Source organism: Enhydra lutris, unplaced genomic scaffold (genome assembly GCF_002288905.1).
Source record: "Enhydra lutris kenyoni isolate GAN:26980312 unplaced genomic scaffold, ASM228890v2 scaffoldscaffold14, whole genome shotgun sequence".
In the NCBI taxonomy this organism is placed as follows: domain Eukaryota; kingdom Metazoa; phylum Chordata; class Mammalia; order Carnivora; family Mustelidae; genus Enhydra; species Enhydra lutris.
The window spans coordinates 37,519,213-37,546,344 of record NW_019154098.1 but is presented as its reverse complement, the minus strand read 5'-3'; the positions used below and the strand labels follow the sequence as shown (position 1 = coordinate 37,546,344).

Below are 27,132 nucleotides of genomic sequence, written 5' to 3'. Positions count from 1 at the left end.
AGACCATGACCAGCGCCGAAAGCAGAGGCTTTAACCCACTGAGCCGCCCAGGCGCCCCAGCTTTTGTTATCCTTAAAGATGAGAAAACTGAAACTCAAAGATTAAGTAGGATTTTGTTCCAGTTTCTTAATTAGTAGTTGCTAACCTGAGGATCTTCATTCTTGACATTCACTCACTCAGCAGACTGTTGTACACCAAGGACTGTGAAGGTTGTGGTGACCCCAAATTGAACTTGAGTCTTCCAGCTCCAGATTCTGTGCTTGCTCTTCTCTGAAGGATGTTCTGTGTTATGGGTGTTAATATTTTAGTTCAAGACTGCTGTGTGGGGGCGCCTGGGTGGCTCAGTGGGTTAAGCTGCTGCCTTCGGCTCAGGTCATGATCCCAGGTCCTGGGTTCAAGCCCCATCTCGGGCTTTCTGTTCAGCAGGGAGCCTGCTTCCTCCTCTCTCTCTGCCTGCCTCTCTGCCTACTTGTGATTTCTCTCTGTCAAATAAATAAATAAAATCTTTAAAAAAAAAAGACTGCTGTGTGGGCCTGACGTTATCATCAGGGTACTAAAGGGAACCCCTGCACATGTTCTGTGCTACTCAGCTTAATCATTCTCACTCCCACTTGAGCTCATCTGTGCTCCATAATGAAAATTATTTTTTCTGCCTTCCTCCTTTCAGGATTATCAGAAAAGTTTAAACGACCTCAATAAAGTTCTTCTACTAGATTCAAGTATTGATGAGGCAAAGATGGAACTGGAAGAAGTAACCAGATTCCTTAACATTAAGGACAATACAACATCATTCAACAAAGAAAAGGAGAGAAGGAAAATTGAGATTCAAGAGGTATTTGATAATCTTTGAAAGTACTCTTCGGGGGATTTTATATTGGATTCTAAAGTCAGATTCCTAGGAGTTCAACAAAAATGTCTTTAGTTTTGCTTTTATTCTAATCTCCAATGAAGAAATTTTAACCAGTTACAGAGACAGAATTTTCCGTTGCCATAATTAGCCGTTGTATTTCCCAGCTTGGGCTCACAGAGGGTATTGGGATTCTGCATTACTGCACTTCCTCCTTTCTCTGCCTGGCCCCCTACTCTGGCTTACAGTTTGCATGGTTTTCCACCCGGATTGCTCTGGGGGCCTGTAGCCATTGAACTTTGCTTCAGGGTAGACCTGGAGAGTCCTAATAGGACTGATGAAAATTTCAGTGGCCTTGCCATACCCCATAGGGATTTTTAGATTGATTTAGGCCTTGTTAGCACTCGGAAACAAGACTGGCCTCATTAGAGGTCTTGGACAGTCACTCCTGAATCAAACTCAGTTTCTTGTGCTCTAGCTTTTTGCTTTGCCTTTGTTGAAGAATGTCAGCTCATGGGGCACCTGGGTGACTCAGTGGGTTAAGTGTCTGCCTCTTGATTTTGGCTCAGGTCATGATCTTAGGGTTGTGAGATCAAGCCCTGCGTCAGCCTCTGAGCCCATTGTGGAGCTTGCTTAGGATTCTTTGTCCCTCTGCTCCTCTCCTCCCCGCCATGTATGTGTGCACGCATACACTCCACCCCAAAAAAGTCAGTTCCTGAATTCTTGTGTACTCATGAATGCTGATATCATCCCATTTATCACCTTATGTTTCCATTATAGAGTAAAAGCTAAAAAGTGAGAGAAACCAGAAATATTTTCCCTCTAAGGAGGAAAGAAAAAAGTCTTAAGTTCATGTCTCTGTTAAATATAAGAAAATAAGTAAGTGTAAAATTTATCATGAAAAAGATAAATTTGTTATGGGTCTTCTTTCATGGAAAACTATAAAAAAATTTTTAAAATACTTTCATGAATGGATATTTAAAACTTTTTCCTAAAATGAGTAGATTTTGCTATTATAAATTACACACTTTTCACTTAGAATTTGACTAAAGTATAGCTTACTAGTGTTTTCCAGCTCCTTCCCATTTTAATAAATGCATCTTGGGATGTGTGCTGTGGCTATTACGTCACGGTTTCATTTTTTTCCTCATGAAGGTGAGCGAAGGCCTGGAAGAGGAGCCTGGAAGGACCTCGGAGGAGCTCTCCACTGACTGCCCTGTCTCTGAGAACGGGGACACAACCAGTGGGCCACCAGAATTCTATGATAAACTACCCATCATCACCAAGCCTAACAACGCCTATGAGTTTGGTCAGGTTATAAACGCTATCAGTATGCGGAACGATAAAGAAGCCTGTGCACACCTTTTAACCATCACTGAACCGAAAGATTTGCCAGTGTTGTTGAGTAACAAACTTGAAGGGGATACATTCCTCCTCCTTATTCAGTCTCTGAAAAATAATCTTATTGGTAAAGATCCCTCATTGGTGTATCAGCATCTTTTATATCTGAGTAAAGCAGAGAGGTTCAAGGTAAGTGCAAAATAACTTAATAATAACTGATTTTCTTCCAGGGTTTCTGTAACTCAAAAATGTTCATTTTTTTCTTAATTAAGCTAATAAGTTTTTCTCTTTCTTCCAGATGATGTTGACACTAATTAGCAAGGGCCAAAAGGAGCAAATTGAACAGCTCTTTGATGACCTCTCAGACACACCTAACAAGCATTTTACTTTAGAAGATGTACAGGCCCTAAAAAGGAACTATGAGCTTTAAGTCAAGACTATTGTTAGATTTCTTCCATGCATGTATGTGTTCCAGTAATGCTAGTGGGATGGTATTGTAATAGAGTTGCATGGATGAAACCTGGTTTAGAAAAGATCCTTTAATCTGGAGTATAAAGTATTTTACTTATTTTTATACATAGAACATGTATATTCTACAATATGCTTTTTATCAGTTGTAAATATTTTCTTACGTACCAAGAGCTAACATCTTTATATTTAATAATTATATTTAGAACTTGTTTAAAGTACATTTTAATTTATAATACACATTTTCTTTTAATTACTCACTTATTGAAAATTTGAGTTGAATTACATTTCTTTGGACTATGAAGGATTCCTCTAAAGTGTGATAGAAATGTATTTCTTTAAAAATCATTAACAGTGATTATTATATTACCTTTATTTCCTGCTATGATATACATATATAAATCCCTTTTGTACTAGTTGTGTATTACAGTAAGCTAGAGTGAAATGCAACACTTAAGTCTTATAATAAATGATTAATAGTGATTATTAATTCAAGAGCTTTAAGAGGAACTTATTTTTTTCTTAACATGGAAACATTCAGAACAAAAATGGGCAAAAATTTCTACTACTTTTTACTAGATTTTAAATTAAATATATTGCTTATGTAAATAATAACAAAACCACTACTGTATAAAAGCAGACTAAGCCTGCATTTTGTCACCTCCACATTTTCCCCCAAGTTTAAATGTCCCTTTTCCTCCTCCTTTAAGCATGACCATATGTATTCCCATGAAGTGAAGAGATCTTATCTTACTGAAAATTCCTTTGTTAACTTGGTCAAAGTAAAGGCATTTCTTAAAATAAAACATTCAGGTCTGTATCAGTGTACTGTCATTTATTCCTGTAGTTGTTAGTGTCAATTCTCTTTTCATATTCATTATCAGATCTTTCAGAATTACAGAATTTTTAAGAATCACTGTGGGTAAATGATAATTTTCAAGCTCTGACATTTTTCTTTTTAACTGTTCTTTGTTCATTAATGAAAATCTGTGACTCTAGTCTTCAGGCAAAGCAAAGTTTTAGTAAACCTCAGAGACCTTAAAAGGAAACCTTCTCTTTTGTCCACAGTTACATACCCAGCACCTAGCTGCACAAGCCGTCTGGCAGTGGCAGACCTCTCCTTCAGAGGAGGTGCAAAGCAGCGAGTGCCTGTTGTGTGGGTCATGGCGGGAGAAATCCGTTTGTCTCCAGCAGCAGCCAGGGTACTGCAGTGGGACCTCCTTGACTGTGAGGGTAAGGGAAGTGAAGGGAAAGAAGCAGATAAGAATATCAAAGGGCATTAAAAGAATGCAGTTGCTGCAAACTGCTTCAAGACTTCAGCAGGAAGTCTGCCCATATACCTCTGGAAGTATCCCACTCAAGGATCTCCCAACCACATTGCCCCACTGGGTCCACAGGCACCCCCACAGCCCCAAGTGCTAAACTCACAGCAGCTCCCACTATGTGGCTGGGTGCCCGTGCATGCTCCTGGTGGGGCAGTGGGAACAGGTCTGGTGATCAGAGTGTTCTCAGAAAAACAGACCAGGGTCTGTGGGCAAGGGAGGAATCGCCAACTAGAGCCTTGGAGCTATAGCACCACCTTCCGGAAAACGTGTTGAGCAGCCAGCCTGGTGAGTTCCAAGAAAAGATAAAGTTTTAAGAATTCTGCCACTAGAGGGAGCAAGAAGAGTGGAGTGGCTGAAAAGTCAAGGTAGCAGGGCCAGCGAGCAGCACTCCCATGAGAAGGTAATCAGTAAAGTCTCGGGAGCCGTCTGCTACTTGAAATGGGAAAACAGCAATGCAAAACCACAAACACAAAAATCAAAACTTTCACCCCAAAAGATCTCAATAATTCAACAATTCAGCTTAAAGACACACAATATTGCGAATCTAGCTGATGAAGAATTCAGAATAACTGTTTTGAAGAACACAACTAGCTACTAAGAAAACAATGATATTAGGAAGGAAAATACATACAATAACTTCTGTAAAAAATGATTTAGAGAACGTGCATAAGCAGGGGTGAGGGAGCAGAGGGCAGGGCGAAGCAGACTCCTCACTGACAAGGGAGCCCAAAGCAGGGCTTGATCCCAAGACCCTGAGATCATGACCTAAGTTGAAACCAAGAGTCAGGTGCTCAACTGACTCAGCCACCCAGGTGTTCCAAACAAAATGATTTATCAGAGAGAGAAAAAACATAACCAAATTCTGGGGGCGCCTGGGTGGCTCAGTGGGTTAAAGCCTCTGCCTTCGGCTCAGGTCATAATCTCAGGGTCCTGGGATCAAGCCCCGAATCAGGCTCCCTGCTCAGCAGGGAGCCTGCTTCCCCCTCTCTCTCTGCCTGCCTCTCTGTGTACTTGTGATCTCTCTCTCTCTCTCTCTCTCTCTCTCTGTGTCAAATAAATAAATAAAATCTTAAAAAAAAAAAACCAAATTCTGGAGTTGAATTCAGTGAATGAAATGAAGAATACAATAGCCTCTGCAGTAGAATAGAGCAGATGGAAGACAGCATAAATGACTTAGAGGATAGAAATTTTGAAATAATCCACGATCCAGAAGACAAGAAGGGGGCAGAAATTAAAAAAAAAAAAAAAAATTGAAAGCTCACCTAAATCTGGAGAAAGAATTGAACATCCAAATTCACAAAGTTCATAGATAACCTATATCCTCAATGTGGAAATACCTTCTCCCAGACAGGTTACAAGGAAACTACCGAAAATCAGGATCCTAAAGGCAGCTGGGGGTAAAAACCAGAGTGTAATTTACAGAGGAACCCCCATGCAGCTATCAGCAGATTTCTCAGCAAAAAAAGGCCCTACAGACCAGGAGAGAGTGGAATGACATATTCAAAGTATCAAAAAACAAACTGCCAGCCAGAGTTATAAAGACTTGCCCAACAGACACAAGCTGTGGGAATTTATCACCACTAGGTCTGCCTTGCAAGAAATGCTGAAAGGAGTTCTTCAAGCTGAAATAAAAAGATGCTAATCAGTGACATGAAAACATCTTTATACTGGTAAAGGTGAAAAATAAATTTAGAAAACTCTAATTCTATAATAGGATAGTATATTAGCCACTTAACTATATAGTATAAAGGTTAAAGGAAGAGTTTTAAAAAGAACTTACCACTATAATTTGCTAACAGGACACAATATAAAAAGATGAATTGTAATAAAAATATAGGAGTAAAAGAGTAGAGCTTTTATAGGCAAATGAAGATAAGCTGCTATCAGCATAAAATGGACTATTCCATGTATGAAATGTTTTATGTAAGCCTCATGTTAACCACAAAGCAAAAATCTAGATTCACAGAAGATTTAAAAAGGGAAACATAAACATGGTGTATACCCACCATGGAAAATCACAAAGGTGAAACAAACAGGAAGGAAAAAGGAAGGGGGTGGGGTAGGGGGAGGAGGGACCTGGGAAAAAGGAACGGAAATACAGAACAATCAGAAAGCAATCAGTAGGATGGAAATTATAAATTGTTGTAAATCCCTACATATCAATAATTACTGTAAATGTAAACCGAATTCACCAATCAAAAGGCAGAGAGTGGCTGGATAGAAAAAGTAAGACTCAATTATATGCTTCCCACAAGAGACTTCAGCTCTAAGAACACACACAGGCTCCAAGTAAAGTGAAAGAAGAAGAAATTACATGCACTTGAAAACCAGAAGAGCAGGGATAGCCATACTCAACATTAGACAAAACAAACTTTAAAAGCCAAAATGTTAAGAGAGAAACTTTAAGCCAAAACTGTTAAGCCTTCAGACATAATGAAGATCAGTACAGCAAAAAGATATGTATGCATTCAACACTAAACAGATGAAGCAAATATTAACAAACCTGAACGGAGGAACAGACCACTGAATAATGGCAGAGGACTTTTATACTTACAGCAATGGAGAAGTCATCCAGACAGAAAATCAGTAAGGAAATGTTTGAACTGAGCCATACTTTGGACCAAATGGACCGAACATACAGAACATTCCATCCAGTACCAACAATATATTATTCCCAGGAACACAAGGAACTTTCTCCAGGATAGATTATATGATAGGACACAAAACAAGTCTTAAGCAAATTTAAGAAGAGTGAAATCATACCAAACATCTTTTCTGAGCACAATGGTATGAAACTACAACAAGCAGAAAGCTGGAAAATCTATAAATATGTGAAAATTCAACACTTCTGAACAACCAGTGGGTCAAAGAAGAAATTAAAAGGGAACTAAAATTTATCAAACCTATGCAAAAGCAGTTCTGAGAGGGAGGTTTATAGTGGTAAATGCATATATTAAAGGTTAGATCTCAAACAGTCTGAACTTATACCTAAATAAAGAACTATATAAAGAACAAACTAAGCTCAAAGTTAGCAGAAGGAAGGAAATAAGGCAGAGCAAAAATAGAGACCAGAAAAAAAAAATAGAAAAGATCAACAAAACTTTTTTCAAAAATAAATGAAACTGACAAGACTTCACTAGACTAAGACTCAAAATGAGAAACGAAAGAGGATACATTATGGAAATAAGGATCGTAAGCGCCTACACCATGAATACACATGCGAACAAATTAGGTACCTTTGAAGAAATCGATGAATTCCTAGAAACAGAACTCACCAAGACAATCAGGAAGAAACACAAAATCTGAACAGACAAATAAGAGACTGAATCAAAAACTTCCTAAGACAGGGCGCCTGGGTGGCTCAGTGGGTTAAGCCGCTGCCTTCGGCTCAGGTCATGATCTCAGGGTCCTGGGATCGAGTCCCGCATCGGGCTCTCTGCTCAGCAGGGAGCCTGCTTCCCTCTCTCTCTCTTTCTCTCTCTCTCTCTCTCTCTGCCTGCCTCTCTACTTGTGATCTTTCTCTGTCAAATAAATAAATAAAATCTTAAAAAAAAAAAAAAAAACAAAAAAACTTCCTAAGACAGAAAACTGCAGGACCAGATGGGTTCACTGGCAGATTCTACCAAACAGTAAAGAGTTAACAATCCTCAAACTCTCAAAAAATCGAGGAGGGAAAACTTCCAGGCTGATTCTATGAGGCAGCAGTACCCAGATATCAAAGCCAGATAAGGACCTACAATAAAACTAAAGACTCATAACTCTGATGAATATAGATATAACATATTCAACAGTGAAAAGTCAAAAGCTTTCCTGTAAGATTAGGAACAAGACAAGGATGCCCACTCTCATCACCTTAATACAATTGTTGGAGATCTTAGCTAGGACAGTTGGGCAAAATAAAGAAATAAAAGGCATCCAATTGAATAGGAAGAAGTAAAAAATTTTTTAAAGATTTTACTTATTTGAGAGAGTTCGAGCATGAGCGGGTGAGAGGCAAAGGGACAAGCAGACTCCCTGCTGAGCAGGAAGCCTGATGTGGGCCTCAATCCTGGGACTTCTGGATCATGACCTGAGCTGAAGGCAGACGGACCCAGGCCCCAGCTGTTGCCAGTACATAGTTTTATACAAGAAAATTAAAGTGGATTAAAAATCTGTTAAATAAATGTAAAAATATATAAACAGCTCATACTACTCATTAACAAAAACCAATCTGATTAAAAGAATGGGCAGAGGAACTAGACCTTTTCCCAGAGAAGACCTCAAAATGGCCCACAGGTACATGAAAAGATGCTCAACATCACTAATCCTCAGGGAACTGCAAATCAAAGCCACAACGAGATGCCGCCTCACACCTATTAGAATGGCTCTCACCAAGAAGACAACAAATCAGCACTGGTGAAGATGTGGAGAAAAGGGAGACCTTGTACACTGGTGGGAATGTAAATTGGTGCAGCCACTATGGAAAACGGTATGGAGGCTCCTCAAAAAAACTAAAAATAGAACTACCACATGATCCAATAATTCCACTTGTGGGTATATATCCCAAGGAAATGAAAACAGGATATGGAAGAGATATATGCAATCTCATGTTTATTGCAGCCTTATTCACAATAGCCAAGAAACGGAAACAACTTCAGTATGCCTGTCAGCTGATGAATGGATAAAAAAGACATTACACCCACACACACACACACACACATAGAGCAATATTTTCAGTCATAAGGAAATCTGCCATTTGTGACATGGACAGACCTTGAGGACAGCTAAGTGACATAAGTCAAAGAGAGACAAATACTGTATAATATCACTTAGATGTGGAACCTTAAAGCCAAACTCCTAAAAATAGTAAAATAATAGTTACCAGGGGGCTGGAGGTTGGGGGGATAGAAGAAATGTTTAAGTGTACAAACTAGCAACTAGTAGATAAGCGAAGTCCTAGAGATCTAATGCATGGCTTAATGGTTATAGATAACAAGGTATTATAAACATCAAACTTGCTAAGAGACTGATCTTAATTACTCCTACCACAAAAAAATAGGCGATGAAGATGCTACCTAGCACGAAAATGGCAATCACAACATATAAGTGTATCAAACCAGGATGTACGCGTTACATTTACACAATATGTCAAATACATTTCAATTAAACAACTGTCAGTGGTTTTGACTGCACAGTTTATCACACGCTGTGTAATTTAATCCTTATAACAACACTGTTATAGATGAGGAAACCATGGCACAGAAAAGATACAGAGAAAACTTAAATCCTGATTACAAATATTACATGTGGTTGATCAGATTCAAACCTGGGCAATCTGTCTTTGAACCTTTGCTGCGTAATGGAAAGTATTAAATATAATGGAATAATAATAATAATAATGGCCTTTAAGTGTTATAGCTTAGCAGAGGCAATGAATACATCAATTACCAATCTTACTACACTAACAGAAGTGTAGCGGTGATTACGTAGTGCAAGAGAAATGCCCAGTACTGCCTGTGAGGTTGAGATAGCGTTCAAGGTCATGTTGCAGCTTGAGCTTGTCCTTCAGTCACGAAAAGGATGTGCCAGGCAGAGACAGTGGGAGATACAGAGGCATCACGAGGCATGCTGAATGGGAGTGGGAAGTAACTGGGCATGTTTAGGGAACTGCATGTACTTTTAATATCTGAGGAGCACAAGTCTGTGATAAGCCTGAAGGAATGGTTGTTGGATCAAACAGAACACAGTATGCTGCATATAAAATGGTAGAAATATCAGAGTTTTAGTTACACAAGTAGTTCCTTTGCGAGTCAGGCATCGCCACTCTTAACCAATACCTGGTTTTCTTCCCCTTCTCATCACACACTAGCAGGAGCTTTCAGTCTTTTTGTAATTGGTTGGGGCCATGTGAATAATCCTGCCGGGAGGGCCGGACCTGGTCTTTTCATCTTGCTACTGTGACTGCAAAGGCCTCAAGTCCCAGGTTGTGGCTTACAGGGGGACTACAGCTCCATCAGCCCAGTTCCTGGAGGGTTGGTCTGAAGCAAATGCCTGCCAATCTGCGTTGGACAGGTAGCATGAATAAGAAATAATCCTTTTTGGGGGCGCCTGGGTGGCTCAGTGGGTTAAGCCTCTGCCTTCAGCTCAGGTCATGATCTCAAGAGTCCTGGGATCAAGCCCCGCATTGGGCTCTCTGCTCAGTGGGGAGCCTGCTTTCCCTCCCTCTCTCTGCCCACTTGTGATCTCTCTCTCAGTCAAATAAATTAAAAAAAAAAAATCTTAAAAAAATGTATTAAAAAAAAAAGAAATAATCCTTTTTTGTAAAGCCACTGAGATTTTGGATAGTTTAAATTATATCCAAAGACTTAGCCTCTCACAGTCTGTTTCTGTATCTCTTCTGTCTTAAGCCCTTAAATCTTTGCTGAACTCTCAGTCTGTAAACCAACTTCAAACTCTCTGTCTCCCCATGAATGTCTCATCGCATCTCAAATGTAGTAAGGCCCCAAACTGAACTCTTCGTTCCCTCAAAGTCAGGCTTCACTTACTCAGGATCTTGGTGAAAGGTACCAGTGTTTATGCTCTGGTCTAAGCCAGAAACTTCAGCTTCCTCCTAGGCTTTTCTTACTCTTTCAATGTCCACACCCAGTATTCCATTCAGGCAAACTTTTATTACCAAGATGGGGCATACTCACCCATCACTGACTGTTCACACACCCGACATCTCCCTGCTCCCAATGCTCTCCTCTCCTCCCTCTTACCTCGAAAACCACAGGGCTATTCCTAGTCATCCTTTAAAATCCAGTTCAGGGACACCTCAGTGGCTCAGTGGGTTAAATGTCTGCTGTTGGCTCAGGTCATGACCTTGGGGTCATGGGATTAAGTCCCACATTGGGCTTCCAGTTCAGTGGGGAGTCTGCTTCTCCCTCTCCTTCTACCCCAACCCCCTGCTCATGCTTTCTTGCAAGTAAATAAATAATATCTATAAAATAAATAAATCAATAAAATCCAGTTCAAATGTCACCTCCTAGAGGCTCTTCCTTACCTGCCTTGGCTGAGTTAAGTGATCTTCATTTTCTCATAGTGCTGTGTGCACAGCTCTATCATAGCTCTAACCACTGTTTTGGTGTTTTGTGTGTGTGTGTGTGTGTGTGTGTGTGTGTGTGTGTGTTTGTTTTGTTTTAAGATTATTTGAGTGAGAGAGCGAGTGGGAGTAGGGGGAGGAGCAGAGGGAGAAGGACAAGCAGACTCTGTGCCAAATGTGGAGCCTGACATGGGCTCAATCCCATGACCCCAAGATCATGACCTGAGCTGAAATTAAGAGCTGAACACTCAACTGACTGAGTCACCCAGGCACCCCCACTGTTTTGGTATTTTGAGTTGACTTGTCTGTGACAGAAAATGTCTGGTTTAGTTCTGTTCCCCATGTCGCTCAACAAAATGGCACAATAGAGACTCAATACGTCCTCAATGAATGAATAAGAAGCATTACTGGGGCGCCTGAGTGTCTAATTAGTTAAGCGTCTTGACTTCGGCTTAGGTCATGATCCCAAGGTCCTGGGATGGAGCCTTGAGTCGGGACTCCCCACTCAGCAGGGAGTCTGCTTGTCCTTCTCCCTTTGCCCCTCCCCAGCTCGTGCTCTGTCTCTCAAATAAATAAAATCTTTTTTTTTTTTTTTTAAGATTTTATTTATTTATTTGTCAGAGAGAGAGAGAGCGAGCACAGGCAGACAGAGTGGCAGGCAGAGGCAGAGGGAGAAGCAGGCTCCCCACAGAACAAGGAGCCCGATGTGGGACTCGATCCCAGGACGCTGGGATCATGACCTGAGCCGAAGGCAGCTGCCCAACCAACTGAGCCACCCAGGCGTCCCTCAAATAAATAAAATCTTTAAAAAAAAGCATTACTAACATATTTTTGGGTACATATATTAAAATACTTCAATAGAATGAGCACTTATTTTACCTAATAGGTTGCTATAAATCATGCATCCAGAAGTAGCAAAGTCTCAAAGAAAGTAATTCTATACTGAGTCAGGGTGATTTATCATTAAAGTTTGACCTTATGCCTTAGGGACCTAATAAACAAATTTTTAGACATAAGAATGAAAGACAAAATATTAAAACAGAAAAGGGGGGAAAAGCCCAAAGCCTTTCAAATGAAAAGTAAACATGACAATACTTACTAGATGTATAACACCTGAGGAAATCTACAATCACTGGGCTTAAGTTTGCATATTTCTAAATGATTAGTAAATATCCCCTGGGATGACAGCATTTTGTTGTGATACAACATATGAAAACGCCTCCTAAGCTATATACAGTATTTCTGGTTCATGGACACTATGAAAACTCCCCGTGTATAGAACATCTCCTAACTGCGGCCCATCAGTTAATGTCCAGTCTCTGAAACTGTTACATCATCCCACAGTCCACTGCCATGGTAGTATCATAGCTGTGACCACTCTCAGCTCCTGACCTTAACTGAAGTAACAGGCCCTCTCCTACAACTGCTCCAATCAGCTCCCCTTCCTTCTGACATCACATTTTCCCTGCCCTTCTTCATTTTTAGAAAGTAATTTCCCCCTCCTTACTAGGGCTGATCCCTCATCCTATCCCCTCTATAAGGACTTTACTCCAACGATAATACCATCTTTTGCATATGTCCCTTTCAATTACCACCTTCCTCTTAGCCTACAAACCTACTCAACTCTTCCCCACTTAAAAGTTCCTTTCAATCAAGTTTCCTTCCTTTCCTACATCATGTTTTCAAAAATAACTTTTTCTATTTTTCCTACCTCCTGAATCCTCTTTTTTTTTTTTTTTTTTTGGTAAAGAAATTTGGCCTCTATTTCTCATCAGTATTCAAACTACTCTCAACAATCTTGGTCACATCCAGAAGCCTTTTCTTAGTCATAGAATTGGGTTATACTGTAGCCCAAAGAGATTTTGTTTTAGAGATCATCTCATTTAAATCTACTCCCTTTATTTATACTGAAGCCCAAATTAAGAACATAATAGAATACTACGCAGTTAGAAAGGCTGATAAACTCTGAGACTGTGGGCAAAGAAAATGAAAGGTGAAAGGTGAAACAGCAAAACCTTAACAGCAGCTGCAAGACTGAATCCAAATTGGCGATCTTAGCTCTGACCACTTGGAATGATTGATGATGCTTCTAGGCCGTTTCAGAGAGTAACTCTTTCATGAGCAAGATCTCAGAAAACACAGGGCTCTTTAAGTTGACACTACAACAGGGTGGATATACTGGTAATTTGATGTTTGTCAGCAAAGCTTTCGTTTTCACTTCTGAAATACATTTTGGTGAAAACTCCCTTCATGATCCTGGGAAGTGGTGACCTTTTTTTTGAGGATTTCAAGCCAATTTATTTTAGATTGAAGTAAAAGTTTGATTCCTTAAAAGGACTTAACACAGTCTGTAATAATTTGTTTTTTTGTTTACTTGGTTTCTTAGCAGTGAGGGCTACACCTGTATTCTTTGTTACTATATTTTTAAAACCTGAAACATAGAGATGCCTGAGTGGCTCCGCTGGTTAAGTGTCTGCCTTTGGCTCGGGTCAGGATTCCAGCGTCCTGGGATGAGCCCCGCGCTGGGCTCCCTGCTCCATGGAGAGCTTGCTTCAACCTCTGCCTCTCCCAACTGCTTGGTCTAGGAGATAAAAGTATTTTTAAAAAACCCAAATATTTCTCCAACAGTTCTTAGGATATCTGCATCAGAATCACTTGGGAATCTTGAGTCCAAGGGGTTGGGAATCTAACTTTTAAAATATCTCTTTAATTCTTAGGTTGGAATATGTGACCCACTGTCCTAGAAGGCGAGTGTGCAATAACTAATATCTGAGTTGATAAGCACTGTAAGTGAACTCAACTATTCATGACCTTCTGAATAAATTATTACGGGGAAGAGATAAAAAGGATAGTTCCTGCTTTTCATGAGCTGACGACTAACTTAAACAGAAAATAAAACCAAGTTCGAGAGACTCTAGTAGGGGGCGTCTGGGTGGCACAGCTGGTTGGGTTTCCCACCCTCGGTTTCATGATCTCAGGGTCACAAGATCATGCCTCGTGTTGGGCTTTGCACTTATCATGTCTGCTTGAGGTACTCTTTCCCTCCTCCCCCTCCCCTCATGCTCACTCTCTCTAAAATAAATAAATCTTTAAAAAAGGGTGAGAGAGACTCTAGTGTGGGTCAGGGCGGAGGGGAGCATCAGTGAAATTTTTGTCAAAGTTACTAAAAGGACCAAGTAGAATAAATCAAGAACGTTTTCAGGAAAAGGTAAAATCTAAGCCACGTTTTTAAACAGACTTCAGTGGATGAGATGGGAGGGCTCAGTATAATTAAATAACTATGGAATTTCCACTATCAGAATGCACTAGAAACTTAGTAGTAATAATGCTGGTACTGTAAGCTTCGCTGTGTAGCAGGCAGACACCAGACAGGAACATAACAAACTGGGTTATCTATTTTTTCCTTAGGGTTTTATTTTTTTATTTTTTTAAAGATTTTTATTTATTTATTTGACAGAGAGAGATCACAAGTAGGCAGAGAGGCAGGCAGAGAGAGAGGAAGGGAAGCAGACTCCCTGCTGAACAGAAAGCCCGATGCGGGGCTCGATCCCAGGACCCCGGGATCATGACCTGAGCCGAAGGCAGAGGCTTAACCCACTGAGCCACCCAGGCGCCCCTTTCCTTAGGGTTTTAATAGTGACCTGTCAAATCCAAAAATTGCTAAAAATTGAATCTTACTGGCTACCATTTGACTTTTTTTTAAATTTGTTTCCCACCCGAAAATAGGACCAAGTATTTACTATAATTAAGCAGTGGGTTGGGAGGACTTCAACAAACACAATTTTAATCCTAATTCACATGTGTGCTACAACAAGGGCAAAGATTTAACTAGAATGGGTGTAATAATTAAAAAAAGGACAAAAACAAGTGTTGACAAGGATATGGAGGAATTAGAAACAATGCATATTGCTGATGGGGATGTAAATTGATGCAGCTGCTTTGGAAAACAGTTTGGTAGTTTTCCAAAAATTTACACAGTATTACCATATGACCCAGCAATTCTACTCCTAGCATTATATCCAATAAAATTGAAAACATACGTTCATACAATGTCCTGTTCACAAATGTTGATAGCAACCTCATTTATGATAGCCAAAACTGTGGGAACAACCCAAATGTCTATCAACTGATGAATAAATAAAAATGGTATATTCATACAACGGAATACTATTGAACCATAAAAAGCGTGAAGTACTGATATACACTACTCCACAGATGAACCTTGAAAACTGTTAAGTGAAAGAAGCCATACACACACACAAAAAACGAATATTATATGACTCTTCTTATATAAAATGCCCAGAATGGACAAACCTATTGAGACAGAAAATAGCTGTGAGTGGTTACCAGGGGTTGAGAAGGCAGGGGAATGGGAACTAATGATAATGGATACAGGGTTTCTTTTTGGGGTGATGAAGATGTTCTAGTATTAGGTAATGGTTATGGTTGCATAACCTTGTAAATATATTAGCAATTACTGAATTTTACACTTTAAAAAGGGCGAATTTTACAGTATGTGAACTGTATCTCAACTTTAAAAACCAAAGGAAAAAAAAAAAGCAAACCACCCAACTCAAACAATAAGTTACAGGCAAACTCTGGGGTTGCCAAAATGGCAACCACTTTAAGCTTGTCAAGAATTTAGCAGAAGGAATAAAAGCTGAGGATAAAAGACTATATACTTACACGCCATGATTGGAAACAAGGTAAGGCTGTCTCTTTTATCATCTCTATTTAAGACTGTATCAAAGACCAAAGTCAGTACAGAAGGAGCCCCCACTCCAAAAGTTCCTAAAGGCATCCAGATTGGAAAGAAGGAAATTAAACTATTTTCAGAAACATGATTGTCTATGCAGAAAAATCCTATAGATTTACTAAAAATCTATTAGAGTTAACAAATGACAAGTTTCTAGGACTCAAGATCTATAAAAATCAACTGTATTTCTATATATAATCAGAAATTGAGATTTTAAAAATATCTGTATACTGAAAACTATAAAGCACTTATGAAATTAAAAAACCCAATAAATGTATGCATTTATACATACACCATGTTCATGGATCAGAAGGCTCATTATTGTTAAAATGCCAATTTCCCCCAAATAGATCTACTGTAGATTCGATGGAATCACAATAAAAATCCCAGTGGGCTTTCTGACAGAAATCTAGAAATTCCAGTATAAGGGCAGCATTCAGATCAGTGGGAAAGGATAGATTATTTTTAAAATAATGTACCATCACAAACAGCTTACCATATGGAAGAAGTAAGATTGGACCTCTACATTGTAGTAAACAAATTCAAGACAGATTAAGGCAAATGTAAAAAATTAAATAAAAATCTCACAAGAAAACTATGTGAGACTGTAAGTATAATTTAGGAGCAAAACAGACCTTAACTATGACTAGAAGGTCTGAAATACAAAATCAGATACATCTGACAACAAAACTTTCATATAGCAAAATTGTGTGTGTGTGTGTGTGTGTGTGTGTGTGTGTGTGTGTGAGTGAAGTGTATTCGGGAAGCTTCTGAACTATCTTTGCAACTTTGTAGTCTAAAAATATTTCAAATAAAGTTTAGAATAAAATGCAGAACAAATTAATAAAGTCAATGGTCAAATAATAGATTTGAACAAAAATATAAGAAAAAACAACTAATAGTAACTGTGCTCGCTTCGGCAGCACATGTACTATGATATATACAAGGCATAGCTATGATAATAGCTACAAAATGGGGCACCTGGGTGGCACAGTTAGTTAAGCATTGGTTTTGGCACAGGTAGTGAGTGATCTCAGGGTCCTGAGGCTGAATCCCGCATCAGGCTCAGCATGGAGTCTGCTTGGGATTCTCTCTCCCTCACCCTCGTCTCTCCTGCCTGTCCCTCTCTCTAAAAATAAACCTTAAAAAATGTAATAGTTGTAATATATAATAGCTACAATAAAGATCTCTTTCAAACTGCACAAGGAGAATCCCCCCTGCAAAATAAGCAAAAGATGTAATACTCCGTTTAGAAAACAGCAAATCAAATACCAATTCCCCTCCTCCTCTAAAAAAGAAAACCACACAAAAAGATGCACAAATTCACTAATGTCAGGGATGCATAAATACAAAATCAGGTGATATATATTACTTTATGCCAGTCTTGTAAAAACGGTACAGCTCTAATATTTACTCTTGGCTGGATGCAATGGAAAGGGGACTCATGTATTATTAGTGGAACTCTAAATGTTGACAAGCCTTTTTCAAAAGGCAATCTGATAACCTTATTCAATTTAAAACTATATATACTTTGCAACCTAGCCATTTGATATCCATGAAACTATTTCCCATAATGAAAACTACCAGAAAATAGGACTTATATATGAGGATGTTTCCTGCACTGTTTTGTGGTAGGGGGAAAGAAACGCAAAAGTGACACCAAGAGAATGCCCATCATATGCAGTCATTAAAAAGAATGATTTGGAGCTATACCGCTTGACTTGGATTAATTTCTGTAAGATACTGAGAAAACTGAGAAAATGATTCATGTATATGTGCACCGTGTGTCACTAAGTAACACGGAGAAAACTATGCTAGCATACGTACATACTCATTTGCATCGGTTATGGAGGAAGTTAAGGTGGGAAGGAGGGGCTAAGAAAAGGTGGAGCATAGAAAAAAGGGAAAGAAAGGGAAAATGGGGGAAAGGGAGTAAATTCTTTTGTTTATATTCTATTTATTTATAAACTGTCAATAGTAATTGTCTCTAAAACATGTTTGCATGTTACCTCTCTAAAGCAAATTTCTTTACTAGCTTAAAGTACCACATCTCCTTGAAATGAACATGCAACAAAAAGCCCCCCCAAACCAAAATTAAAATGCCTTGGCTAAATCAACTCTGAAAAATGATGTGCCGGTGGCTGTCACACAGTCTACAATATTTATGACCTAACATATGTGGCATTAAACCTTATTAAAAGGGACTGTTTTAGTCACTGTCTTGTTTCAAACAGCTTATTCTAGTGCACAGTGTAATGAAGAGACTAGGCACCAAATCTGAGGCCTGAGTCCACAAGCATTCTTATTCCTGTGGCTCAGTTATTCTGTCCCATCATAGCAAGGACATCCTCAATCTCCTCTTGGTATATACGTATTAGTACATACTTATAGAAAGAAAAGACAAGGTCCTTGTCCTAAGAGCCTTAAGTTTCTTTCTTTTTAAGATTTCTTTTTTCCAGTATCCTGAATTCTTAATTTGGAGGCACCTGGTGCACATGGCACGTAATATCTAAGTTTAAACCTCCTCTATGCTGGATAAAAGGTAGTAGAAATAGGTGTTCCAATTATTAGGCAAAACGCTGGACAGAAAAACAGTAAGAGGAAAACTATGTTTTCACCATAGACCTAGGAGAATTTACACGTTCTAGGATTAGGAAACTCTTACAGAGCAAAGGGGCTGTCATTCCTTACTGCTCATATTATATCCAGGAAGATGAACTGCTTCTCAACCCTGAAAACCTGGCTTTCTGTAATATTAAAAAACAAATAATTCAGAAGGCCCACAGCAATTTCTACTAAGCATTCATGAAAGATGTTAATTCCAATCTTATGCACTGATACTGGAGTTTATCCCAGGAGGTTGGTTTAATATTTGAAAAATCAAATTCTTATTTTAACCATAACCATATTAACCCTGGTTAAAGGAATAAATCACATTTACATTGCATAATTACATGAAAGGAATAAATCACAATTATGTGATAGATGTACCTCCTCAATAGCACCCAATAAAATTCAACGTATTTCCTGAGGTTTTAAAAACTCTTGGCAAACGGAGAGTTAGAAGACAATCTGATAAATTTGATAAAGGGCATCTACAAATATATCTGAACAAATACCACACTTCACAGCTGAAACCCTGAAAGGTCTACTTGTTTAACAAGTGAACAACGCCCCTACGGCCGCTGCTGTTTAGCACTTTACACTTGAAGTCCCGGCCACTGCAAATCGGCCAGAAAAAGAAATACGTGATCAAAAGCTCGAAGAGGAAGAAACAAAACAGTCTGAATCCTGGCTTTGCCACTTACCATCCATGCAACTCTGGACAAAGGACTTAACTCTTTGCCTCTGTTTCATTTATAAAATGGGATAATGAATACCTTCTTCACAAGGTTGTTCTGAAGAGTAAATACGTTAATATTTTGAAAGTACACACAAAGTGTCTGACACTTCAAAGCACTGTAAAAGTGTTAAATAAAAAATACATTATTCACGGATGATTACTGTGTACACAGAAATCTCAAAGAAGATAAACTACTGGAATTAAAAGAGAAATAATATTCTCCAAGACATGAAATCATTACATGAATATTAGTTGTATTTCTATATACTATTAGTAACAAAAAGAAAATGGCATCCAAAAAGTACCAAGTACCCGGGAATAAACTTAGTAAAAAACATGAAAGCTCTCTCTACAAGGATAATTACAGACTCAGTACTATCTCAACAAACTGGTAGAATTCAACAAGGTTACTCCGAAATAGTTACGAAAATATAAAGTGTGAAGAACAGTCAAGACATTCTCCCAAGAAAAACAAGGTGGCAGATTTGTCTTACTAGTTATCAAATTCCAAGACAGGTGTCTAAGTAGGCTGTTAACTCACCTGGGATAACTAACTCATCCATTTAGTAAGTTTACCCAGTTCCTCTCTCACTTCTTTTAGATCTTTGCATTAATGTCATCTAGGATAGAGACCTCTCTGTGATTTGCTCTATATGAAATAGCACTACCCAATACTCGAGTCACTTTATTCCACACACTGTGTTTTTCTTGTCACCCATCATCTGACATCATTTTAAGCTATGTGTATGTGTTTTTCATGCCTCTCTCCCCCAACTATAAGTCCAGTGAAGCCAGGGTGTCTGTTTGATACAATGCTATGTATCCCCAAATCCACTGTTACTTTGTTGAATGAATAAATTGGCAGAAATGACAAAAATTCTGATTGGCATATGAAGTATAGTGATTAAATTTGAACTAAATTTAAAAACTGCAAACTCCCTTTCACTATTCATCTATTAAATGAAGGCTACCAAAACACTGTGACTCTCCCCAAGTTTAAAATACTACTTTGAGCATTCAAAACCGACCAGTATGTAAGCACTGGCTGTTAGCAATGGTATCTCATATTTTAATAAGGGGAAGAAATGAAACAAGTCCATAAAAAGGAACCACATAAAACATAGCCCTGAGAATCCTGAAGACTCTGATTAGAAAGGCAAAGTGATCAGAAGAATAGGGGTTTAGGTATTTTGCTCACATAGGAATTAATAGCTATGATGGTTTCCAACATGCGTTTATCCTTTGGTGATCAAAGTTGTATTTAACTAGACAATATGCTATGGGAAGTCTTACATATTTACAAATTAACCCAATTTTTGGTGAAAATAAGAGTGAAGGATTGTGTTAATTTAACATAGAAGCCAACTAATCCAGTGCTCTGGAGATATGAATTTGTACATTCAAGAGAATGCAGTTAAAATGGTGGTCAATATAATGAACAGTAGGGTATGCCATTTTAATCTTTGTATTCTCTCTCACAATCTCGTGATTTTTTTCCCCTCACAGACCTTAAAGAAAACAAAGTACAAAGGGACTTTCAAAGATTTTGGGGAGTTAAGGCCTGTCTTGAACCCTGGAGTATTCTCTTGTTTTAGTCTAGCACTAGAGTTGAGCTCCAAGGGAATTTGGCTTGGCCCTAAATTAATTCAAGTTTGAATGACTCCTGGGAGATGAAGGAACTTCTGAAGCCAGCTGAAAGGTTTAGACCATTTTTTCAAGTGACACTGGGGTGGTACTGGTTGAGGGTACAACCAGAAGAGGAATGGGTAAACTGAATGCACTAACCTTCTACATAGCACCACTTTTGCTGGATTCCTCTGAGAATCATTTAGCTTTCCATTTAATCTTTGGCCTTTTACAGAAATGTCAAGAAACAGCCCACATATTCATACATATTATTTCATTAAGTACTATGTAACAGAAAATCAGAAAAATCACCATTTTATAGAGACTATGAGGATAGAAAGCATTTAATTATAATTATTAGCTTAAATTTAAACAGCTCTAGTTTCATGATCTAATGTTGCCAGAGTAGAATCTCTTAGAATAGTCTTTTAAGATCTTTTTATTTTTCTGTTATGATGAGCATTTTTAGTATTTATCTCTTCACAATTAAATGATAGATCTATTTACTTTCCAACCAATTCACTTTAAAAAGTAAAATATGTTGATGAATAAAGCAGCTTATTTCTAGAAGAAAGGCAGGTATTAAACATGAAGAAAGGATTCACTGTGTGTCAACACTGTTTGCTGAGGAAGTTCAGTAAATGCTTCCTTTTGGGCTGAGACCAGTATACAGAATCAACTCAATGGCTTGCAATATTTGTAAGTAACTACCATGTGACAAATGAGAATTCTTCTTCTTATAAAAATACCTGCACACAAACCATAAGGCAGCAATACATTAGTATTTACATTTATTTAATGTATGCAGTTTACACACTCACTATTGAACAAAACTGGAATGCAAACAAATATACAAATACCATAATAAGCATTATCAAATAAAATAACTGGCACTAGTGTTATAAGCATATTAATGGACCTGGTGAGAAAAAGTGGTGGAAGAAGACTGCAGCCCACGGCATTTTTCTTTTTATCAAAAGAAAACGCTCAGTAGCACCATAATGGTAATACTTAACAGAAACACAGAAGATGGAACATTTCAACTGCTATCTTTGAGGTTAACCTGTTTTATTTAAGTGAATTATACAGGAAATTAACAGTATAGGCAGTTATTTGGGTCGACTTCTGTTTATGTCAGCTGAACACCTTCCACAGACAAAAGCAAAGGGAAATAAAGCCAGCCATACGTGGATCCCTCCTTAGCACTTGGTACAAACTCTGCACCGTGCTTTGATTTCATGATTGGAGAAGATACGCGTGTGTTAAAACTGAGGTTATGTATTCACTAAAGCCTGAGTGTGTCTTTGGTAGGCTAATACTTTTTCAGCAGTTATTATTATTCATATTTGTTTATCTATCTTGTATTTGTCTATATAATTCAAGGTGGCTAGAGAGGACTAATGGAAAACAATACAGCAAAATCCTCAAACAACTAGGCCCTTAAAATCCAGTCTATTCCAAAGGCACCAAGAATCAATGGGGTGCAAACTTCCCCTTGGTGGAAGGTGACTTTTTTTTTTGTAATACTTACAAACTAATGGAATTTTATTTTGTAGTTTTATATATCTTATTTGGTGCTGTCAGTACACTTAATTACCTACCTTTACATTTTGCTTCTAAGATGGCATCAACAATATACAAGATATATAGAGTACCAGGTATTTCTATTTCAATGTTGTGCAAAAACTGCCACAATCTTGCTCAGTGTCTAAGTATCCAAATGGTAGCAAATGGGCTGCATTAAGCTTTACAATTCCACATTGTATATGAAGAAAAAAATGAAATTTATGCCCAGTTATGAATAGAAATGTTACAAAGAGTATCATATACTGAGAGTAACCTGCAAGGTTCTTGAAACAATATCCCTTAGTGGTTTCAATAAAATGTCACTAACCACTTACCCCTAAGCCTCAAGTTTTCTTCATAAGAATGTTTCTAACTGTATTAGTATTTTATATTGATTATAAATTAAGCCAAAGTCCTATCTAAATACACAAGTATGTGCTTCAAGCAATGTTTTGTGGCAAACACACAAAACATACTTCTCTTAAGAACTATTGTCCTTACAATAATGCACTTTTAAAGCCTTCATTTCATAGTTTGGTAATTAAGATCCACATGAAACACAATGCTTTGCTGAACATAGAAAATGTATCTGCATTAGATTATGTAACCGGGCATTTGCTGGTAACTTGAAACTTAAAGTAGTCACATGTAGTTCAACCAGCTCCAAACAAGGTTGTTCAGTGGTAATTAATCTGCAGCATTTATAGGCCTAAATTTCAGTCTGAATTGCAACTTTTAATTCCATTGTCTGATGTGAGTGGTTGTTATTTGTTTCTTTTAGAGCATCACCAAAATATAAATCAACATTGGGTTTTACTCCATTGTTACCATGTTCTTCAGCAATATGATTCAACTGTGGAACTTCTGAACATGAAGCAGTTTTGGTAAGCAAAGAAATGCTACACTGATGTGGGGAATTTTCCAGACGATCGTTTTCTACCTCAGGAAGAATGTTAACAGTAGCAAAGCGGGCATGATAATCATTGGAACCATGACTACAAGAAGTTTTCATGCTTTCTAGGTCAGAACAACTAAATTCAGAAAAATGACTAGAGTGGGAATCTGCTACAGATGGCATACTGTCACTGAGGGATGGAGCCTCAAATTCACTTGAGTTCGTGCTTTGTTGTTCTAGCAACTGTGCATCCATGTCCTCTCTGGTCTCGTTTATCTTCATGTTACTCTTTTTCCTCAATTTACCACCTTTTGCTTTCTTCCCTGCTGTTGCTTCTTTGGACCACTTGGTGGCACCAGATTTACCTTCAGGCAAGCCACTGGATGAAGCACCAGCATGACTTCGGGTGGCACTGCCATCCTCCACACTGCTGCTTCCACTGTTGTGCCTGAATTTGGATGGCTTTGATTCAATATCTACTTGCACCTCCATACTGTTGCCTTCTCTGGAACATAAGAGTAACAAATATAAATACAATTCTAACTTCCTTTTATTTTTTTATTATTTTTTTTTAAAGATTTTATTTATTTATTTGACAGACAGAGATCACAAGTAGGCAGAGAGGCAGGCAGAGAGAGAGAGGAGGAAGCAGGCTCCCCGCCGAGCAGAGAGCCCGACGCGGGGCTCGATCCCAGGACCCTGGGATCATGACCTGAGCCGAAGGCAGAGGCTTTAACCCACTGAGCCACCCAGGCGCCCCTTCCTTTTATTTTTATTGACGTAAAATCAAAGGGAGAGGGACTTCTGTGTGAAAAACTCAAAGACTACATAAAAGCTATCAAAACAAATTAATGCAGGATATGCTCTATTAAAATATTACTTGAAATAAGAGGACTTTTAAAAGATTTTATATTTGACAGAGCACATGAGCGAGCATGCGCGCACACAAGCAGGGAGAGCAGCAGAGGGAGAAGGAGAAGTAGGCTCCCCACTGAGCAGGGAGCCTAAAAGGCTCAATTCCAGGACCCGGGATCATGACCTGAGCCAAAGGCAGATGCTTAACTGACTGAGCCACCCAGGCACCCTAAGGACAGTATTTATAATAATGTTTCAATTAAAAAAAAACAGAAGTAGCTACACTGATTGCTTATCTGTTCCAGGTACTGTTACCCTCTCCATTTTTTTTTTTTTCAGAACAGTTTTATTGAAATATATGTATCACAAAATTCACCTGTTTAAAGTGCACAATTCTACGGTTTTTAATAATATATTCAGAGTTGTGCAACTGTCACTACCAACTAACTGCAGAACACTTTCATCATTCCCAAAAGAAACCCTATATCCACTAGCAGTCTGTTGCCACCCTTTCCTGCCCACAGTCCCTGGTAACCACTAATCTACTTCCTGTCTCTGAATTTGCCTACTCTGGACATCTCATCATTTTCTTTTCCTGGAAAACCTAATAGTTGGTAACCATTATTTATTATAATTTTGCTTAATGACAGGAATAATTATTTTAAAATTAATTTTAAGGAGCACCTCAGTGGCTCAGTCAGTTAACTGTCCAACTCTTGATTTTGTCTCAGGTCATGATCTCAGGTCCTGGTTTCAAGTCCTGTGATGGGGTTCTGCGCTAAGCACGGAGTCAGCTTGGGATTCTCTTTCTCCCTCTAAAATAAATAAATAAAATCTTTAAAAAAATAAAAAACAACAACAAAAAACAAAAAAATACTTGAACTGTTTAACAGTTCTTTCCTTACTTGTCCAATGGGATGTAGGAATTCAGAATAGATCCTGCCATTGCTTTGGTGCTGGCATTATCACTAACTGTTCCCAAGCTGACTGTGCCAGATTCTCCACTTAGACTGTACCGTTCTTTCTGTACATCTGCTTGTACTTCCAACCTTAAAGAGCAGGGAGCAGATAAAAACTGAAATTACATATAATATCAGACTACTATAATATATAGTAGTTATATAATTCAGTTAACACCCCTGGTAACAAGAAACTATTTTAGAAACAACTATCAGCATTTTTAAAATTTCATTTTATTTGATTACTCAAATTCTACTGCAGCAAGCTGAACAGTGCCAACCATCCAAATAAAATAGGGAAAATTAGCTGTCTGCCAAGTAAGGTAGTAAAAGAGTAACACAAAAAGGACATAAAAGATTTTAATTAAATATGCTAGCCATGTCTGAGTGTGAAACAAAATCTGAATATATTAAAAACCAGTCTACATGACAGATTGGTGGATCAAAACATCCCGAACCTCTATATATTAAAACTGACCCTCTAAATTTAATACCCAATTCTTTAAAAAAGACATAATAAACACTACTATAAGAGAATTTGTGTTTAAAAGCATAAAAGCAAAATAAAAGCATCAAAACAAGCTACCTAAAAACAAATAATAAATAAAAGTAAACTACCTAAAAATAAGATAAATATAACCAACTTATTTTTTAATTCATGCACACTCTCCTATGTTAAAAACAACAACAAAGCTAATAAACAGAAATAAAGAATAGAGAATTAGAGAAGAAACAAAGGAAGACAAAAATGCTTTAATTTCTCCTATTTATTGATATGGCTGCTGGTACGAGACTTGGTGAGAACGAAGTAAGTGCTAACACATACAAGGTTTCCGGAGGACTAGATTACCCTGGCCTCAGCTCACACACTCCCACACATTCTGACTCCACCTGCTCCCCCCAGGCCTCAGCCAGTGTCCCCTTTTCTAACATCTAGCTGCAGCCACCTCCAGAGGTGAGGTTCCAGACTTCAGCACTGCCTTTACCATGTACACCAAAGCAGCTCCAGCACTGATGCATAACATCAAATCTGACAAATGCAGTGAAAAAATTAGCAGAATGCTATGCCTTCGACTTGGTTTTTACTACACCATGGGTATAAAATACTACAACAGAAAATTCAAACAAGTAAAAATTTCACTGTTTACCACTAAATTTCATTGCTAACATTACTGTTTTCAGCCCTGACACAGGACTGTTTGTAATCATAATGATTACACAATTATAATAATCTTCAAAATTCTCATCTAATAATTTGTAGTTAACAGAAGGCAAAAAGAAAACAGAGCACATTTTTCTTACCTGTTAAAACAGTTTACCATGGCGCTTCCTGACAGACTCCCCGTTATACTGGCTCCGGCTAGGGCCATGGTACTAGCTGTCTCGCTCAGGTTGTCTCGAATGGCTCCTATGCGATCCATGTGGCTTCCACTTGCGCTCAAACTGCCAGTCAGACCACCAACACTTCCCTCCCCTATGCTAGGGTTGTGTCTTGCTTCTGCTACTGAAGTTGTGTCTAAATGCAAATATTTCAAAGAAATTAAATAAGAATGATTATTAATTTCCCTCTTCTTGAATTCCTCCATGATTTCAGATAGGACATTTTATTATACAACATGCACAGGAACAGAAAAGACATCTGGAACCAGGAACACATAACTATGGGGTAAGAGGAAAGGGAACTATCTCTGAGTGTAATATTGGATTAGGGACTGGCTCTCGGTATTAAATGGTCACAACATTTTTTACTGTAATAGCATTGTATGGTGAGATGGTAGCTACACTTGTGGTGAACATATCATAATGTAGAAACTTGCTGAATCATATGTTGAACAATTGAAATTAAGGTAACATTGTGTGTCAACTATATTCATATTAAGAAGAAAAGAAATGAGGACCAAGAAGAAATAGGAGGAGAGAAGTGGTTTCCTCCTTTTGTTAAGATTAAAGGTATTAGGATTTTTATATGCTAAATAAAGATGATGAAATCAAGTACCTACTGTGTTCCAGGTTTTTTCTTTTTTTAAAGATTGTATTTATTTATTTGTCAGAGAGAGAGAGAGCTCAAGCAAGGGAAGCCTCAAGCAGAGG

The 27,132-nt window shown here is 38.3% G+C and overlaps 2 protein-coding genes across 2 annotated transcripts in view; one reads left to right on the top strand and one right to left on the bottom strand.

The window, feature by feature from the left end:
• LOC111146710 (sperm associated antigen 1) overlaps nt 1-3,158 on the top strand; it is a 64,243-nt gene extending 61,085 nt beyond the window's left edge. The window contains exons 16-18 of the mRNA XM_022502378.1: nt 668-832; nt 2,003-2,377; nt 2,487-3,158. Of these exons, the coding sequence (XP_022358086.1) occupies nt 668-832; nt 2,003-2,377; nt 2,487-2,618 (672 nt within the window). The 3' untranslated portion in view covers nt 2,619-3,158. The remainder of the gene's footprint in view (nt 1-667; nt 833-2,002; nt 2,378-2,486) is intronic.
• Nucleotides 3,159-21,540: 18,382 nt separating this feature from the next.
• Nucleotides 21,541-27,132, bottom strand: part of LOC111146727 (ring finger protein 19A, RBR E3 ubiquitin protein ligase) — a 58,580-nt gene continuing 52,988 nt past the window's right edge. The window contains exons 8-10 of the mRNA XM_022502406.1: nt 26,344-26,557; nt 24,988-25,131; nt 21,541-23,732 (exon numbers count right to left, since the gene is read on the bottom strand). Of these exons, the coding sequence (XP_022358114.1) occupies nt 23,042-23,732; nt 24,988-25,131; nt 26,344-26,557 (1,049 nt within the window). The 3' untranslated portion in view covers nt 21,541-23,041. The remainder of the gene's footprint in view (nt 23,733-24,987; nt 25,132-26,343; nt 26,558-27,132) is intronic.